The sequence below is a fragment of the Fukomys damarensis genome, unplaced genomic scaffold, assembly GCF_012274545.1.
Source record: "Fukomys damarensis isolate Sample0158 unplaced genomic scaffold, DMR_v1.0_HiC HiC_scaffold_39, whole genome shotgun sequence".
In the NCBI taxonomy this organism is placed as follows: domain Eukaryota; kingdom Metazoa; phylum Chordata; class Mammalia; order Rodentia; family Bathyergidae; genus Fukomys; species Fukomys damarensis.
In genome coordinates, this window is record NW_022900951.1 from 57,174,489 (window position 1) to 57,195,531 (window position 21,043).

The window sequence follows — 21,043 nt, forward strand, 5'->3', positions numbered from 1 at the left end:
TCCCCCGCTCCCTCTCTCTCCCTCCCTCCCTCTCTTTCTGTCTCTCAACATTAGATTGTTTTACAATTCTTATTCAAGGTTAGTCAACCACCCTTAATCTTAGTCTCAGGCAGTCTCTGGATACAAGCAAAATACAGAAAACTTTTTGCCAAGGCATAATACACATCATCTCAAAGGCCAATGCAGTCCTTCTTCCCAGTAGAAACCTCCAGAGCCTGACCTTTACTGGCAGCATTTCTATCAGCCTTCTGGTCTTCTAAGATCTGACAAGAATTTCCCATCAAGTACAGTTTAAAGCATTCCAAGGCTACTTCTTCAGCTGGCATCTCCCAACCTTTCCAAACTCTTCCCACAAGCCAGTTCCAAAGGCTCCTGAACCATATGCTCAGGTACAGTCACAGCAATGACTCCACCTGTTTGGTACCAAATTCTTTCTTAGTTATTTTTCTCATTGCTAAGACAGAATATCCAACAACCAAAGTTAGAGGAAAAGTTTATTTCAGCTAACAGTTTGTAGAGGTTTCATTCCATAGTTGGCTGTCTCCAAGGTAGGGAGGCATGGCACAGGCACATCACAGAGAAGAAATATTCAGTAGCATGGTAGGCAGAAGGCAGCAATCAGTGAAATAGCAGGCAGCAAGCTACAAGTACTTACAGCAGCCTTCTTTCTGTCCTTATATTCTAACAAGGCTACCCGCCCGTGGGGTGGGTAGAACTCATACCCAGGGTGGGGCAGTCTTAATCTTAGCATCACACCATGAATCAATCCCAGCATCACATCCTTAATCCCAGTATCAGACACTCTAGATCCAACCACCTCCAAAAAGTGCTACTTATGACTGAATGAGGTTTCGGGGGGAACATGTATACACAAGCCATAATCCCTCTTTTGTACTCCTACAGCTTTGTGCTTAGGTACCTTTATTACAAATCATTTTTGCCTTGCATCCTGACTGTTTGCTCTCTCTCTCTCTCTCTCTCTCTCTCTCTCTCTCTCTCTCTCTCTCCCTTTTATTTATGGTGTAATATTTTTTTGGTGCTGCTGAGGATTGAGCCCAGGGCCTTACATACACTAGGTAAGTACATTACCACTGAACTACTTTTCAGACCTTTTTATTTTGAGACAGGGTCTCATTAAGTTGGCCAGGCTGACCTCGCTTCTTCTGCCTTAGCCTCCTGAGTAATTGGGATTACACGTATACTCTAATGGTCAGCTCTTAGCTGTGTTTAAAGAAGGTAACTATAGATTCAATTACTTGATGACAAAGAACGTATATTTTACATGGTCCTTACATGGCATCTGGGCAGAACAATTCCTAATATATGTCTGTTAAATTGAATTGCCATAATTGATGCATAACTGGAGAGATAAAACATATTTGTTGCCACTGTGCTACAGCAGTTAGCTGGAATGAAAGGAAGTTCCAAATAGATACTCTTTGAAAGGAAGATCATCAGAGCCAGTAATCTGAGTAGTCAACTTTTACCTTTTCCCCAATATCACCTGATCATCTCTAGAAATATTGTCAGTGTGCTGAGGGGAAAAATATACATAAAAGTTTTGAAGAATGAGATAAAGCATTCTTCAGGTCTTTATCAAGGGCAATGAAAGAGATGAGTAATGAGACCTATGAACACAACAATTTTCCTGGCCCTCCAAAACTGCAACACCACAATGGTATGATGTGCTCTTACATAGGCCTTTGAAAAAAAATATTGATTATACCAAGAGAGTCTTGGGACTATAAGAACTGTTATGATTCTGCATTTGTTTAGTAGCTTTCATCCAAGAAAAATATAGGTAACAGCTCCTTAAACAAACTTCCCAGATGTTGCATTTGCTTTACTGTAGTGGTATGTGGTTATAACTACAAATAATATTTCCAGTCCATAAAGCTACAAAGAAAGGAGCTCTTTAGCATCAAATCATTTCACTAGTAACAAATCTATCACAATGTCTAACTATAGCCCAAAGCGAAGAAGTCATGATATAAAAACTGAATTTAGAAACAACACCATTGTAACAATAACAGAAACAGATTGTTATCAATAATGTCACAGTAATGTATCAGTTGTTTCATTTCTATGTTTTCATCTGTTTGTTGCTCTGAATGTAATGATCTTTACATAATTATAATGATGCAATAATTATATCATATCTCATTCAAGGAGCCTGACTTCAAGGGGGGAAAATAAAAGAGATCTCAACAATGGGTTATGCTTACTTTCTGTAAAACTTTCCACACTTTTTGATAAAATCCAACTGGGACTCTATTTAGTGCTCCATCCAGTCTCCTCCGACGTTGCCATTGGCCTTGACGACTATCTCTAGATGTTTGTTGAGCGTGTATACTAGGAAAGGACCCGCTACTTGGGGTCATACAGGTTCCAGGTGACTTGAGAGAAAAGAATAGGAAAGAACACAGATCAAAAGTAGTATCTTTTTCTCTGATAAAATATGTAGCACAGTGAACAAGAAACATATTCTGCAGAATTATAAATCATATATTAAGTGAAACAGACTAATAGTATTGCTGTACATTTGTATCATCCTTGTAGAACACATTCTGGTGATACATAAGAAGAGCCATAAAAATTCTGATGACACAGGACATTTGTAACTGTATCTTTACCTGTTTATTTCTATTAAGCTTATAGCTGGTCTATGGCTTAGTTTGTTGCTGTCATGGGCCATAACATAAGCCTCAACAAATCTAAAAGAATGAAAATCATACAAAGTATGTTCTCAAACTACAATGCAATTACTTTAAAAAATTAATTTTATTGGTATATTTTAGATATACGTAACGATCACATTCATCACAGGAAATTTGTACCTGTACATAATATACATAATATATCTTGATTCTTCTTTTTTTCCCAATTCCCTCCCTTCAACCCCTCTTCGCCTCCTTATCTACAAAAGGTTTGCTTCTAGTTTTTCTTTTCCTTTTCTTTCCCCCTCCTCCTTCCCTTGTTTCCCTTTCCATTTGAACATTTTCTGCCTGTTTCACAATATCTGCTATACATTGTGGTTCTTGTTTACCCTTTTGGTTCTCACACCAGAGAAACAATGTTACATTTAAACATGTGTGGCTGATTTTCTTCACTTTAGAGTGTGGTCTCAAGGTGCATCCATTTACCTAGAAATGTCTTTACGGCAGAGTAGTACTTCACTATTAAAAAAAACCCACATCTTTATCCTTTCATCCATTGATGGGCATTTGGGCCATTTCTAAGATTTAGGTATTACAAAGCTTGCCACCATAAACATGGGTGTGCATATATCGCTGTGATATGATGCTTTTAATTCTTTCAGGAAGATACCAAGAAAGGGAATATCTAGGTCAAATGGAACCTCTAGTGTTAGTTTTTTGAGGAATTTCTTCACTGATTTCCACAGTGGCTGCACCAGTCTGCACTCTCACTAACAGTGGAGAAGGGTTTCTTTTTCCTCACAGTCCTGCCGGCATTTTTTATTCGTTGATTTCTTGATGATAGCCATTCTTTCTGGAGTGAGATGGAATCTCAGTGTTGTTTTAATTTCTTGAGTGATCAATGATGTTGAACATTTTTTCTTATGTTTATTTGCTGTTTCTACTTCTTTATCTGAGTAATGTCTACTTACTTCAGATGCCCATTTTTACATTGAGTATTTAAACTTGGGGAGTTCTGATTTTTTGAGTTCTTTATATAGTTTAGATACTTGTCTTTTGTTTGAGGAACAGCTGGCAAAATTTTTCCCCACTCGGTGGGTTGTCTCCTCATTCTTTTGGTGGCTTCCTTTGCTGAACCACAATATAATTAAGTTAGAAATCAGTAACAGGAAAAAATTTAGGAAGCTAGAAAGTACCTGGAAATCAACATACTCCTAAACAACCAATGTATTAAGGAAAAAATCATAAGGAAAATTGGGAGTACTCTGGCATGAATAAAAATGAAAAAAAAATCCAAAAACTTATAGGATACAGATAAAGCAGTGCTGAAAATAGATATTTATAAATGCTTGTGTTCAAAATGTTTTCAAGTCAATAACTAACCCTTCCACCTCAGGGGAACAAAAAAGTAAGAGCAAGTTAAAATGAAAGCAAGCAGAAGGAAGGAAATAATAAAGATTAGAGTAGAAAGAAATGACAGATCTCACAAGTGCAAGGTGCCAAGTTCAATCTCCAGTACCAAACCAAACCAAACAAAACAAAACAACCAGAAATGACAGAATATGAAAAATAATACAGAAAAATAAATAAAACCAAAATTTGTTTTATGAAAATATCAACAAATGGATAACTCTATGTGGATGGACCAAGAAAAGAGATGAAAGAAAGAAATGATATCAATTCCAACCTTACATATAGTGACTAAAGAGGGTAATAGGATATACCACTGACAGTCATATGCTAACAAATTACATAACCTACATGAAATGGACAAATTCCTAGAAATATGTAAATTACCCAAACCAATTAAAAAATAAACCGAAAATCTCAATTGATTTATAACAAAGAGATCAAACTAGTAAGTCCAAAGGTTCCTATGAAGAAAAACCCAAACACAGATGGCTTCTTTGGTTAATTTTATAAAACATTTGAAGATGGATAATACTAGTTATTTATAAACCTTCCAAAAAAGAGAAGTAAACACTTCCTGACTCATTCTATGAGGCCAATATTACCCCAATACCAAACTCAAAGACATAACAAGAAAATAAAAACTGCAGTCCAATACCCTAATACAAAAATCCTCAACAATATAGAAGCAAACTGAGTTCAATGATTACATACCATTATGAAGTGGGGTTTATTCTAGGAATTCAAGGTTTTTAAAATGTCCAAATATCAATTAATATACCATATCAATAAAATAAAAACCATATAATTTGAATAAATGCAAGTTGTAGCCAAGAATTATTTATCAAAGTAAACATTCCTTTATGATAAAAATACTCAACAAGCAAGGAACAGAAGGCAACTTCTTCAATTTAACAAGATGTTACACATTTTTTTGAAAATGCAACACTAACAATCACTGATGCTTTCCTCCTAAGAACAGAAGAAGACAAGTATACCCTACCTTGACACTTTATTCAACCTCGTAGTAGAGGTTTTAGCTAGAGTAATTGAACAAGAAAAGAAACAAAAGGTATCTAGATGGGAAAGAGAGGAGTATCACTATTTCTGTTTCAAGATGGCCTGGTCTTATACATAGAAAATCTAAGGAATTCACTGAAAACAACTACAACAAATAAATGAGTTTAGTAAAGTTTCATGAGCTAAGATCAATAGTAAAATCATTATATTTCACTTGAATAAATATTTCACTAAAGAAGACATGTGAGTGATCAACACATACATGAAAAATATCCAACACCACTAATCATCAGGGAAATGTAACTCAAAATCACAATGAAATATCGCCTCACCTCGGTAAGAATGTGTATTATTAAAAAGTCTAATGAGAACAAGTGTTGGCACATACACAGAGAGAAGGGAACTCCTGTCACTGGAAATGTACACTGAAGATGGAAATGTAAAATGGTGCAGCCACTATAAAAAACAGTATCAAGATTTCTCAAAAATTTAAAAATAGTATATATGAATATTATTCAGCCTTACCAAAAAAGGAAAGAAATCTTATGGTATATAACATGGACAAACTTGGAGAACGTGTTAAGTGAAATAAAATTGTTGCAGAAGGACAAATACTACATGATTCAATGACGTGAGCTATCTAAAATATTCAAATTCACAGAAGCAGAGATTGGAATGGTGGTTGCCAGGGGCTAGGGAAAGGGGAAAATGGGGACTTGCTGTTCAATGGGCATAAAGTTTCAGCTATATAAGATGTATAAGTTCTAGAGATCTACTTTAGAATTTCACGACTATATTAATGGTACTGTATTGCACACTTAAATTTTGAAAAAGGGTACATCTTGTGTTTTATAGCTAAATTTATGAAACTATTAGAATAAAAAATAGGATTAAGTCTTTGTGACCTTAATTAGGCAAAGTCTTGTTAGATACAATAATAAAAACATGAGCAACAAAAGAAAAATAAATAAATTGGATTTTGCCAAAATCACAAACTTTTGTTCTTCAAAGAAGATCACTAAGAGAGCAAAGATACAACCCACAGAATGGGAGAGTATATTTGTACATCACATATCATATAAGGGAATTTTAGCCAGAATATATAAAGAATCATTGTGACCCAATTAAAAAGTAGGCAAAGGATCTGAACTGAAATTTCTCCAAAGAAAATAAACAAATGGCCAAGAGGTTCAGAAGTTGTTCCATATGCTTAGAAATGCAAACCTAAACCACAGTGATATACCACTTCACACCCACTATGAGGGCTTTGGTAAAAAAAAAAGACAATTATAAGGGTTGGTGAGGATGTGATGAAGTCAGAACTGTCATATATTGGTGGTGAGAATGGAAAATGGTGCAGCACCTTTAGAAAAGCTTGGCAGTTCCTCAGAATACTAAACATAATCACATATGACCCAGTACTCCCAGTCCTAGATACACATCTCCAAACAATGAAGACATGTCCATATAAAAACTTATACATGAAGCTTCATAGCAACATCATGTTCATCAACTTATGAGTGGATAAATAAAATGCGGTATGCCAATACTATAGGATATTATTCCACGATAAAAAAGAATGAAGTATTGATACATATTACAACATAATGAACTTTGAAAAAAAATACTAAATAAAGAATGAAATACACTGGTGAGAGTGGTTATTTGACAGTTTAGATCCAGAAATAAATATAAAAAGAAGATAACAGAAATACTTTTAAGAGGTCTTCACATTTTAATTGCCTACAAGCATTGCTATGTAAAAGAGAAGAGTGCGCTAAAACATTTCTCTTGATAAATGACTATCACACAGATCTGTCAAACAGATGAACTAATGTTCAATTTTTTTTGTACCGCAGATTGAACTTGGGACCTTGTGTTTGAGTGGCAGTTGGCAGAACCACTGAGCTAAATCCCCAGCCCTGTTCAGCTAATTTTTATTGTCTTATCTCTACCACCAAGAACCTGGGCTGATGATAGTGAAGGCAAACCAGAAAGTGTATGTATCTGATAAAGTAGAATTCAGACTGTTTTCTAAAAAGAAGTATTAATAGTTTTGAGTTCTCTTCTATGTTTCTTGCCTCTATTAATGTGGATATGACAGCTATTAATTCATTATAGAGCATTTGGTTAAGTCCAACCAAGGAATTTTTTCTAATAGTTTTCCATTTTTCTCTTTGATAGTATCTGGCCTAAAGCTCTTTAGCCTTGAGATCTGAAATCATAGGCCATTATGAATCATTGACTTAAACCCAAGAAATTTAAATATCAATCTTCCTAGACTATAAGCTTCATGACAGCAAAGACTACACCCATTTTGTTCACTACTGTATAGTCAGTGCTTGACATAAAGGTGGCACTCAATTAACATTTACTAAATGAATTCAACTGAGAAGAATAGTGGTTTTGAGATGAAAATATATCAGTATCACCAAAGAAGCTTATTAAAACACAGGTTGCTAGGCCTCACCTCCAGATTTTCAATTCAGTATACCTAAGACTAGGATAGGTACCAAGAATTAGCATTTCAAATAAATTACCAGGGAGGGTGATACTGTCTAGTTCACTGCTTAGTGCCACAGAAAGAATGTAATAAATAACACTAGTTGAAAGAGTATATACTTAACAAATACTTATTAAATTGAATTTGTTTTCTGAAATGTTTGGAGTTGAATTCTCTTTCCTCCTTTATTAGGAAAGGAATAGACTTCTCCCCATTTAGTTGATTATGTTGATTTTTAAGTTGATTATGCATATTTTAGTTTTTGATTAATTATATTTTTCCGCAGCGTAGTCAAATCACTTGCAAATGGAACATAATACAAGATAATAGGAGTTACCAGAAAAGACGGTGACATCACATCTATACCGGAGGGATGACCACCATTGGACTATGAAAAAAAAAAAGAAAGAAAAGAAAAGAAATTTTTAAAGGGATAAGGCAAGGCAACCATTATTTGTGTTTTTAAAAGTTAGTAGTAGTATAAAAGTATGGATCATTTAAGTAACTAGCCAGCCATGCTGTCATTTAAAAGCTGATGAAATAACTTTACTCTAGATGTCATAGTAAATTGTAAAATAAGTAAAACTACCTTAAAAACATTTTGCTCAGAAAAGAGAGCACTGATGAGTAGGAGAGAAAAATGATTAGAAAAATATAAAACAGACAGAGAAATGAGGATGGAAATCAATATTTAGAAATAAGAAAGTATTGAAAATTTAGAGCTCTCAATTCTCTAATTTAAATTATAATCCTAATAATTGGGGCTCCATTGGAGACCTACAGATGGTGGATGTATAGAAAAAAAACTAAATGAAGTAGCTAGGTAGATCAAGTCTTAATATCATATTAATTCAGCTGGGAACACAGACCAGATTCTGTAATGAAGTTATAAGTAATACTGTATGATTAAAAACAATTATAAATATTTAGCTAATCTCTGTCAACAAAAATGAGGATTGTTAACTGACATCAGTTTACTCAGTATTGAATGTTCTTTTTCCTTTGAAGTAGGAAATGTTCAGATTATTCAATTTATCTGGGAAAACTTGTAAACACAACACCTTTTTAAAAACACAAGGCCCTTTAATTTCATTCTGCCTTTGCATAAATGTAAAGGCAAAAAGATATTTGATGAATGTCCTCAAATTGTTTGTTTCAAATTAAACTTTAAGCATTGGCTCATTCTCTTCCTAAATGATTTCTGATTTCCTTTTAAAAAGAGAACAAATTCTTTATTTCACCTCTCCTCTTCCAGATGTGTTTTAATGCTGTAAGCTTTCATAATTTGATTCTGAAAGCTCTTCATTAAGATGTGCTCCTAGGAGGGACCAAATCAGTCCCTCCTCAACTTGAAGATCATTAAACCAAATGATTTACCAGAATTTTAAAAGAAACTATGAAAATTTGCATTAACTATTTCTTTGCATAAAGCAGCAAAATCATCTACAGTCACTTGCAGGGGAAAGTAAGAAGCTATAATATAGTGTTTGGTAACTCCCACCAACTCCCAGACTGATTTAGATCCATTTCCTCTGCGTGTCCACAATACTTTTCATATATCTCTCTCATGGCAATGGTAAAAGTCTGATTTGGGAACAAAACAGGAAAATTATATTTATTTTGTTTATTTTTGTGGTATTGGAGATCAAACCCAGGGCCTTATGCATAGTACACTTGAAAACAGACTCCTGTCTCCCCATTAGTGATTGAACTTAGGGCTTTCACAGTGAGCTACATCCCCAACACCCCTCCACCCCATTTTGAGTTAAGGTCAAACTAAGTTGCCCAGGTTGGGTTCATATTTGTGATCCTCCTGCTTTAACCTCCCAGGGTGCTGGGATCACAGGTGTGTTCCACCATGCCTAGCTTTTTAAAAAAATGATGTCATCACCCAATCTAATATTCTTTCTAGTACATATTCTTGAAAGCAATAAGTCTAATTGTAGTTTTATAAAGAAAATTAATTTCAAAATTGAATGTCAATCTTAATAAGAGCAACTCAGGGTTTCAATTTCTTGATACACGATGCAAGTTATTTCCCTCCTAAAATTAGCAAAGTAGCTTAGTCCAGCAAAAGGAAAGCTATCTACAAATTATTATTATGAAGGAGGTCCAAACAAATGACTTCATTGCACATTATTTGTAAAAAGGCTAGGAGCACATGCATATTATGTAGAACTAAAGACAAGTTAAAGTATGTTAAATGATCCCTAGTAGTATCACCTGACTTTCAGTTGAGATAGACAGTCTACGAAATTCCACCTGAAAAATAAATGGCTCAAATTATCTTCAAGATATAAAACTAAATAAATAATCCTAACAAAATTTGATTTCAAAAGAATGTTTTTAAATATTACAATAGCCCAGGTAATCTCCCAGGTAACATCTTTACCTGCTTTATCTCACTTTTTAACTGCATGATCCCAGTTCGTTCTGTTTTGGTTGCTCCAACAGCACCAATCTCATGGATAGAAATAGCAGGACTGAGATTTGTATCAGTGGGATGAACTATACAGCATGAGAGATTAAAGAAAAAACAGGACAATCAGGCTCAGTTTTTTTCTCCATCATGTTAAAAACAGATATATGTCCTTTTATTTGTAACTGTATTTTATTTAATTTTTTATCTTAAAAACCCCCAAAATTTCATAACAAAATGATATGAAAATAACAATAGTTAATACACATGTATAATTATCTTCAAAGTAGTTACTCAGGGTACATGACATAGATCAAAAAGATTTTCACAGAGAAAAAACTGGTAATAACGCAAAACTTGCTTTTCATCAAACTAAGATAAACTAGTAGTATAAAAGAAACAAATTAGTACATATATTGAAATATTTTTGAATCAACAGGATAGGTAATTTGAGGAAGCATATGTACTCCCTACTTCCTATTTATCTCTCTTTTATTTTGCTATCTATCTACCTATCGTGTTTCTCACATAAGGAAAACTATGAAATATTTAAGCTTGTGCATCTCACTTCACTCAACGTTATATTCGCAAGTTGCATCCATTTACCTATGAATGCCTCAAGTTTATATTTCTTTATGGTAGTGTTGCACTGCATTGTGTATAAATACCACATTTTCTGCTCTCTCCTTTGTTTGGAGACAGCTTGGCAGATTGTCCCTGGAATGAAGGCTTGTTGTAGGGGTGGTCTGGTCCTGGTTTTCAGCTCTTTTTACCTAACATATCTGGTGCTGCGACCTGGAAGGTAGGTGGTTGATTAAGTGATAATGCTCCGCGGGATGGGGTTAATTGACCTTTCGGCCATCTCCTCCGGACCACATCTGCCCAGCCAGGACCTCATCAGGGATCTTTGCCTTTGCCATTACTGACGATACACATCCACACCAGTCACTGATTTCAGAGTGAGTAAGTAAATTAGCTTCCCTCTACACGGATCCTCTGTCTCTGTCTTGTTCTCATTCTCTCCCTTTGGGGACTTCTTGGAAATCTAAGCACTTGGTCAGAGAGACCCTCTCGAGCCACTGGGCCCAGGACCATGCTCCTGGGGGATGCCCCATCGGCCAGACTCCTCTCGTTCTCCCCTTCTGGGGACTGGCTTGTGGGGGTATCAAAACAGAGGAAGACATTCCTCTCTTATGCCCTCCTCCCAGGGAGCTAACTCCTCACCCACACTAACACGGGCACCCAACAATCTAAACCCCCTCCCTCAATGCCTCTTGGCTGTCTCCTGGCACAACTTCACTCCTTTGGATTGTTGGGACCTGAATTTAAGTGAAAATGGCTCATTTTTTAATTGCAACCAACCAAGTTTGGCCTCAGTACAAATTAGACAGTGAATCTCAGTGGCCAGAAAATGGCAGTCTTGATTATAACATATTGCACGATTTGTGCAGCTTTTGTCAGTGCAATGGCAAATGGTCAGAAATCCCCTATATACAAACCTTCTTCTACCTACCCTCTCTCCCTCCCTCTGTCAAACCTGTTCATCCTCTCAGGTACTTCTAGCCCAAACTTCATCCTCCACCCCTCTGGACTCCCACTTTCAACCTGGCTAATCATTAACTGCTCACACCTCCCCCACCCTATAACCCGTCCAGCTCTTCCATCTCCTCCAGTGCTTCTTCACTTCTGCCAACTTGTGACCCTTCCTCATTTTGCACCATCTTGTGTCTCTCTACCACACACCTGCTCTCTCCCTGCTCCTCCAGCCCCTCCCAAACAGGAGAGTGAGTTAACAACCACTTCTCTGCTTGCTCTTCCTTCCCCAGCTTCCTTGGAAAAGAGCCAAAAGCAAGACTCTGCAAATAAAAGCAAAACCCTCTCCTGGCCCTGCCTATTTACATATCAACACCTTGTTTGGCAGGCTACATGACCAAGAAATTCCATTGGGCCCTACTGTTTTATACATAAATATTGGAAAATAAAATATAAGATTTTAAAACAATTCAAGGAAAATGTAATACTTAAGATTGGAGCTCAAAGACCAAATGCTAGGTTACAGCCCAGTGCTGGCTACAGAATGATTGCTCCATAGTAAAATCAGCTGCAATGTCCTGCCAGGCAGGAAAATCTTGAAACAACAACAACAACAAAATTATAAATTCTGGCAATTGACAAATGTACCTTTTGTCTTCAACTTAAAATGTTTGATTGGTGTTTGGTTTCCAGATGTTTAATCAATGTATCTGAAGCATTCTCTTACATTGCACATTCTTAAAGTGTAATTATAGGATTAACTTGACCTTTACTTTACTTTCTGCTTACAGACTTCTGACAATAACTATAACACAAGACTATACTACTGCTATAAAGAAGTTTTACTCCTTATTCTAATTGCAAGAGAGGTTCTGTTAATTGATCTGCAAAAGTTTTGACTAGTCTTAATTAAAAGAGATATTATAATTCAATTGGCCAAATATTTTGAGTGCACTCTAGTTTCATACATTGTCTTATATGTTTGTCTGTGTCTCTCCAATTGTTTGAAAGTGTCCAATTATATTTTTTGATCAAAATGATGTCAAAGATACAAATAAATGGTTAATTTCTACAACCTGGTTTTACAGGTCAAATAAAAATTAAGATAATTAAGATATTTCCCCAAAATCATTGCTAAATATGTTGTTATAAAATGTTTACATTGATTATCATCAAAGGGTTGAATTCTAAATATATTATTGTGATATGTTTATATGGGTCTTCAAAATATATTTTCTATGGAAAAACAAGGTGTTATTAGAAAAGATCCTTTTGGGGGAATAAGGGAAAAGAAAAAAATATGAGAAAATGAAAAAATGGAAATGAAGTGTTTGTAAATGGAGAGGGGAGGGGCGGTGAAGGGAGGACAGGGACAAGGGGAAAAAATGAGAACCAAGACCTGTTATGTAAATGTACAAGATCCTAATAATGAATGTAACTGTGCTGTATACCTAAAATGTACCAATAAACACAATAAAAAGAAAAAAAAGATCCTTTTGGTATCAAGCTACATTACAGGACATAAGATTTCATATAATTATAACAATTATTATTACTACTTTTTTGGTGGGCAAAATGTATTCATGTTTTCTGACTGTACAGATCTTCCAACATATTGTTTATGACAATAACCTTTTGATCCAGGTATTCACCCTTCTCTTCCACTCCACTTGCTCATGATTACAGGTACATTTGTAGGCCCATATACTTTCCTTAGATGGCACCCTATTAAAAGGTAATAACTTAAGTAAGAGTTTCCTGGTTTTTTGTTTTTATGTATTTTTTAAAGGGGAATGAATACATTTAACAATGGCTATTTTATACTAAGATACTTATCTGTTGCAAAGATAATGTCATCATGACTGTCATGCTAAAATATTATTATTATATGTGGCTCCTGATTCCAAGTTTTTTCTGTTAATATTCTATAGAACATCAACTACTAGCACAACCATGACTGATAAAAAATAACCGCCCTCTAACTATACTTTAGATTCCAGGGTGCTTGCTATCCAGATAAAGTTATGATAGTCAAGCTCCTACTGTACTACTGACATCACTGATCTTCCTTTATGGGTGTTCAACCACAAAAGTGCAGAGACCAACACCAAAAGGGAACTAGGCTAAGAAGACCACCAATAATTTGGCCCTGGCCCTCCGAGGTTATCAAAGATCCAAGGTGGGAAGGAACCTTTTCTACAACACCTTACATCTTTGGTAAGTCACCCAACCTCCTGAGCAGGGAGATTGCTGGACACCAGAGGACAAATGTACTGTGTGCCAAAAAAGAGTCACCAAGAGAAAAACTCCCCCATGCTTTTACTGAAAGCAAGTTGGTCAAGCAAGTCCATGATCCATCCTAAGAGTTGACACTGACGGGAGCTGAGAGGCTCTATGCATGGTTCCAAAATAACGCCTAGAGACTTAACTTACCTTGACAGATAGGAAGATGTTCATATTGACTAACACAAGTCTCACTTTAAATTGGTCTTAACAACCCAGCAGAAAAAAAATAACCAAACGAGGCAGTCAATGAACAGGCACTAGCAATAGAAAGACTTTTGAGGCCCACCACTCTACCTCCTTATAAAGGAATAGGTCTCCAAGTGGTAAACCAGATAACCCAGTCTCAAAAAAGGCTATAACACCTATTTAATACTACCCTCTAACTATCTCCCTGTCAATATCTCAGACTGTTGGATGTATATATCCATTTACCCCCACTTGTTCACTCCAATTTCCTTCCCCATAGATTTTAACCTGTCTGTCTCAAATACTGGCAATGTATCCACAGTTTATTTATGTTTCCACCGTTCTGTGACTCTCTCCCATTCCCTACACAAAATACTAATCTGGCATGCACAGGGCAAAAAGATAACATCACTTGCCTTGCTTGCTCCCTCTTTTTCTCAGAAGAGCACCTGGTCTACCTATCCAATGGCCTATACTTCATATGCAGACAGGAGGCACTCTGATGCCTCAATTTATCTGAAATTTTCTGTTACATAGCATTTCCCAGCCCTCCCTTGACCATCTATAATGGAATCCCAGATGTTTGAAAGGATCCTCCCATGGTCAAAGGTCAACAAGAGGGCGGTTCCTCTCCTGGTCCCCTCCTTGATGGAAGTGGGGGTCCTCACTGGCATGGTGATGGGTATAGCAGGTATCTCTACCTCTACACATTTCTATCAGGCATTGTCAATAGAGATCTCAGAAGACATGGACAAAATCAGCCAATCCCTAAATACAGTCCAGGACCAGTTTAATTCCCTAGCAGCTGCCATGCTCCAAAATAGACATGCCCTTGACATGCTGACAGCAGCCCAAGGGGGAACGTGCCAGGCTCTAAGTGAAGAGTGTTGTTATTTTGTTAACCAATCAGGCAAGTCAAGGCAAAGTTTAAAGAATTACAACAATGCATCAAAAACTTAAAGAAACAATGGGGTGCATGAGGAATGACCCAAGACTACTCCTGACTCCAACAGATTATGCCATGGCTACTTCCCTTATTGGGCTTGCTGACCTGTGTGTGTCTTTGGGCCATGGTAGGCCCATGTCTGTTCTGCTGTTTTCAAAATTTCTCAAAGGAACACATGAAGGCATTTACCAACCAGACAGTCTCAGAACTTGTCATGGAGGAGTACTGGCTGCTGAGATAGAAGGGGGAGGACCCCATCTATTGTCACCTCCATCAGATCCAGGTTTAGCCCTAATCTTCGCCCAATAACCATAAAACAAAGCTTGTAATGTTAGATTTTCCTCACTTTAAGATGGCCACTACATGGGCTGGGGATTTAGCTCAGCGGTTTGGTGGCCTGCCTTGCAAGCGCAAGGACCTCAGTTCAGTCCCTGGTACAAAAAAAGAAAAAGATGGCCGCTACATAATGCTGTGCTTCTCACCTAAAAAATATGGCTTTTCCTACTAAAGGACAGCCTTCTTCTTCCCATCATGCTTCTTTTCCCACCAGGAGAGTGACCTGATACTCGCTACCTCCGGTGACTAGTAATGACACAAGCCACTAGTGATATCACAAGTGTCTTCTAGTAACGTCACATGCTTTTCCAATCCCTAGCCACTACATCATTCAAACCCACCTCAGCTTCTGTAAACCCCTCCCAGACCCTATAAAAGACACTCCTTGTCCCAGCCATATTGCTCTCTCTCCTTTGTTTGGATACAGCCAGCAGATTGTCCCTACAACAAAGGCTTATAGTGGTTCTGGAAAACAAAACAATACAAAAGAAATAAATACCACATTTTCCTTATCCACCCATCTGTTTATGTACATATATACAGTACATATATACTCTATCCAAGATCTAGCTATTATAACTTGTACTGTTATAAACATGAATATGCATGTGTCCCTATAATATGACGATTTTAATTCTTTTGGGAAGATACCTGGAAGGGGAATAGCTGGGTCAAATGGAATTTACATCTTCAGTTTTGTTTTAAAAACCAACCATTATAATCTTGCTATTTAAAGTGTAGTTTATGGACCAGCAGCATCAGCATAACCTAGAAGCTTTGTAATAGAATCACAGGTCCCACCTTAGATACACTTGAATAGAATGTGCATTTTAGCAAGATCCCAAGCCTGAGGAGCACTACTTTCTAACTTTCTTTCACTATTCTAAGATCTGACCGTTCATTCATCTGACTTTATGTATCTATTTATCCTCAACCTAAAGTTTGAGCATGTGAGAGAGCCCCTCTTTATTTGCTGGGTTGCTTTAGGTATGCCACACCAAATAATGTTACCAAAATCAAAAATCTAGGCTGGATTTGATCAGTGCACACTGTATGCATTTATTGAGATAACACAGAGAACCCCATTAATATGTACAATTAATACACATTGGTAAAAAATTTAAAAAGTGCATATAAAAAGTTTGTTGTGGGAGGGAGAAGAAATTGGTGGAGTAGAGATTGACAACAAAATTTATCTTCTCTGAGATCCAGAATCCAGACACTGTAAAATAACAACTTGGTGAAAATAAAAAGTAGATCACCAGAAATCAGGATGGTATTAACAAGAAAATTAGAAGCTACAGGGAAGAGGGAGAGAAAGATCACAATGCAGAGAAAAGAATGAAACAATCTGGAGGCACTCCCCAGTTCATGGCATGTGGGGAAGGGAACCTGGCTCTGCAGCAGAAGGCTAAACACCCAGGGCTGGGAAATCCATGGAGAAATTGTAGAAGACTAAGCTGGCAGCATGGGCCCCAAGATGAGCCCATGGCTATTTTAGACTGCAAAAGCAGTGCAGAGTCTTGATTTGAGGGACTCCTTCTATAGAGCAGGCAGGTGCCCATCATATCAACAGAGAATGCTTATCAGGCAACATTTCATGAAGGGGTTGATTATGTTAATCTGGGACTCACACAACTAAAAAGCAGCTTCACTTCAGGGCTTCCAATGTTGCCCTCCCACAGTGACTGAGTGAGAGACAGCCACAGGATATAGCCACAGACAGGAAGTGGGCTAGAAGGGAACCCCCAAGAAGTAGAAGCTCAGGCTGGGAAAGACATCCCCCACCCTGCAGTGTGATGCCAGGGCCAGCCTGAATTGTTCTCAGAAAGGGTTGGATCTGAAAGTGCCAGCATTAAGTACTTGAACCTTTGCTCTGTTGCCTATGTCCGGCACAGATCTGAAATCTGACTGCTTTCCTGACTAATGTGAGCAGGGATATATCTCACCTTGGACATTGCCATAGCTTGGGATAAGCACAGGGGCCTCTGAACAAGGTGGGGTGGGCACTTCACAAAACCACAGTCCATAAGGTGAGGTAGAGAAAACTGCAACTTACTGGATTCTAAAACTGTGGATCCTGGAAGGAAACTGTTTCTTTAAAAATACAGAAACATGTTTTTTTCTTTCTTTCTGTTTTCATATTCACTTTCTTCTGCACCGGTTACTGGGTTTGAGAAATTTTCCATTGCCCTTTTTCCTTTCTTATTTTTTTTCTTTTCTCTTTTTTCCTATTTTATTCTCTACCTTATTTATTTTTATTCGCCCTTTTTCTTTTATCTTCTACTCATTTGTTCTTTTCTATTACCTTTATTTTTATAAATATATTTCTACTCTTTAATACCTGTGTATTACTTAGTCTCACATTTCTCTCCTCCCATTGTTTAATTTTCTTTCTTGCATTCTCTAATTCTCAACTCCATAATATTTAATAGTATAATCATTAGGCTTTATTAGTCTTTAGATAGCTCAATGTTATTACTGTTGAATTCTATTCGATCACTAGTGGAAGTATAGTTGTTGCATTTAGTAGATTTTTTACTGTACATCAATATTTGGTGTGTCTTAGTGATTATATAGATTTCTATGGTTATGGAGGGTACATTATTGGTACTTATGGTATGTTAATATCCAGTTTATATTGGACAGTATTACTGCTGCTAATTTATATGATCTTGCCAGGATTACATAATTGTTGCTGTTAATAGGTTTTCTCTGTGTGCAAATACTCAGACTACCTTTCTGATATTAACAGTAATGTGGTCCATTCCCAAAGAACTGGGTGTTGAGCCAATTACACTGCTTCCCCCTCTGACAAATTAACAGAAGTGGATGGATCTTGGGACAGAGGCAAAAGTGTATAGTTAGCCACGCCTAGAGTGCAAAACTGAAAAGCAGACTGGTATGGCTTGTATCTAGATGTTCCCCCAAAGCCTCATGTGGTCACAGGTGGGGCTTTTCAGAGGTGGGTGGATCTAGAGTGTGTGCTTCTGGGATCAAAGATGTGATACTGGTATTGATTCATGGTGCCATGCTAGGATTAAGGTGCAACTGATATATGGTGCATTGCTACCCTACCCTGGGTGTAAGATATAAGGAAGAGAAAAAGAGTCACTTGAGGATGCTGTCTTTGCTTGTTGCTTGCTGCTTCTGCGGCTTTCTGCACGAACTGATTCTCCTCTGTGATGCCCCTCTGCTACGCCACCCTGCCTTGGAGCCAACCATTTACAGATGAAACCTCTACAAACTGTGAGCTGAAACAAACCTTTCCTCTTTTAATTTTGGGTGTTGAGTATTTTGTCTTAGCAACAAGAAAAGTAACTAAGATTCTGACTAAAGAGATTTCTATACTGGCAAAGAAGTCTTTTAACTATAAGGAGTAATAAACCTATGAACAAAAAAATAAACAAAAAGCAGTAGAAACATGAGAAAACAAGGCAAAAAAATGCTTCCTAAAACTCCCAAATCCCCACCAGTTGAACCATAAGGCATCAAGGGGGAAGAAAGCAAAAGGCACACAGCTAAAATATTTAAAAGGATAACAGAGGAGATTAAAAAACAGATCAATAAGGTGCTTTGTGGGATCACAAAATATATGACTAAATGGACAATGGATATAATAAACATGATCAGGGAACTTACAGAAGACGCTAATAAAAAGTTAACTATACACATGATACAACACTTCAACAAATAGTTTAGCTAAGAATTAGTAAATGAAAAGGTTTCAAATAGAAATCCAAGAGATTAAAAACTATATTGACAGTATGGCAGCAGATGTAACGAATGCCAGGATAGAATATTAGAATTAGAAGATAGAGATACTTTAAAAAAACCAATTACTCAGAGATACTTTGCAAAGACCAATAGAACATGAAAAATGGATCCAACTGCCACTAGATGCAAAGAAGATTAATTTAAAATTAACTGGAATAAATGAAAGAAGGCATAGAAAACCTGTTTACAGAAATAATAGAAGAAAACTTTCCAAATTAAGAGAAAGAATTTAGTGAGGCATATGGATCCCCAAATAGCCATGATCAAAAGAGAAGCTCTCCATGTCACATAATAGTCAAAATCCCGGAGGTCCAACATGGGAACAAAATCTTAAAAACTCACAGAGAAGAGCACTAAATCACTTATAAAGGTAGACACATTGGAATTACGATGGACTTCTTGACACAAAATTTAAAATCCAGTAGAGCTCAAAGTGAAGTGTTTCAAGTCTTAAAAGTAACACCTTCCAACCCAGACTTACATATCCTACAAAGCTTCTTTCAAAATTTATGGAGAAATAAGGTATTTCCATGATGAAGAGCACCTCAAGAAAGTCAGGATCACCAAACCACCTCTATGAAAATTCTCAAGGGTATCCTAGAAAGACATAGTGAAGCCAACAACACCAAAAAATCTAATGCAATGAATACACCAGCTGAGCAGTTAAGAAGAAAGGAAAGAAAAAAATGAAAACCAGTAATAGGAAAATAATGCAATGACAGGAATAAATGAGTATTTTTCAGTAATGAAACTCAATATAAACAGTCTTAACTTTCCAAATCAAAAGATACAGAATGGCAGAATGGATCAAGAAGCAAAGCCCAGTGATATGTGGTATATAAACAGCACATATAATTTTAAAAACTCAGAGATTAAAAATCAAAAGATGGAAAACAATATTCCATGCAACAGGAGCCTGGAAAAAAGCAGGGGCGGTTATCCTAATTTTAGACAAAGTGAATTTCAAGTTAAAACTGAAGAGAGAAAGAAAGTCTTTCCATATTAGGTAAGGAAGAGATAACAATTGTAAACAATTATGTACCAAGGGCCAGGGATTTAGCTCAGTAGCATTGTGCCGGCCTCGAAAGTGCAAGGTCCTGAGTTTGATCCTCGGTACCAAAAAAACCAACCAAACAAACAAACAAAAGCCCCCCAAAATCATTTATACACCAAAACCTGTCACACCCAACTTCATAAAACAAGAACTACTGGGGATGAAAAATCAGACAAACACCAATACAATTGTAATGGGGGATCACAATACCCCACTGTCACAAGTAGATCAACTAGACCAAGAAATATCCAGGTTGAAACAAACATCTGAACAAATAGACTTAATAGAAATCAACAGTGTTTTACCCAACCACAGAATACACATTTCTTAGCAGCACATGGGACTTGCTCCCAAACAGACCATACTAGACAATAAAGCATTCTTTTTTTTTTTTTTTGAGACAGGGTCTCACTACATAGTTGAGACTGACCTGGAACTCATTATGTAGCCCAGGCTGTTCTCAAACTTAAACCTTCTGAGTGCTGGGATTAAAGGCGTGCACCACCATGCCAGGCAAATAAAGCATTCTTACTAAAATGAGAAAAAAAATCAAAATTATCCCATGCATATTTTCGGATCAATGAAACTAGAAATCAAGGGCAAGAGAAACTTCAGAAATTATGCAAAAATATTGAAATTAAACAATGCCCTCTTTTTTTTTTGTTATTGAGAATTGAACTCAGGACCTTACATTTGCCAGTCAGGCATGGTGCCACTGAGCTAATTCCTGGATAACAATACCCTCTTGAATAATCAGTGAATCTCAGAAGAAATCAAGGAAGAAAGGAGACAGTTCCTAGAGTCAAACAACACTGCCAATATAGCACTTCAGAACCTATGGGACACAATGAAAGCAGTCCTAAGAGGGAAGTTTATAACTGAATGCTCACACCAGAAAAATAGAGCCACCTCAAAT

General features: G+C 36.8%; 1 protein-coding gene across 5 annotated transcripts in view; it reads right to left on the reverse strand.

The window, feature by feature from the left end:
- The window catches only part of Phka1 (phosphorylase kinase regulatory subunit alpha 1), a 144,285-nt gene that overhangs the window by 9,839 nt on the left and 113,403 nt on the right, over positions 1 to 21,043 (reverse strand). For 2 of the 5 annotated variants that reach the window (XM_010607966.3, XM_010607969.3), the window contains 4 exons: positions 9,983 to 10,098; positions 9,814 to 9,852; positions 7,928 to 7,978; positions 2,226 to 2,396 (listed from right to left, as the gene is read on the reverse strand). In XM_010607966.3, coding sequence (XP_010606268.1) covers positions 2,226 to 2,396; positions 7,928 to 7,978; positions 9,814 to 9,852; positions 9,983 to 10,098 — 377 coding nt within the window. The remainder of the gene's footprint in view (positions 1 to 2,225; positions 2,397 to 7,927; positions 7,979 to 9,813; positions 9,853 to 9,982; positions 10,099 to 21,043) is intronic. The other 3 variants (XM_010607968.3, XM_010607970.3, XM_010607967.3) reach the window with 2 other exon arrangements.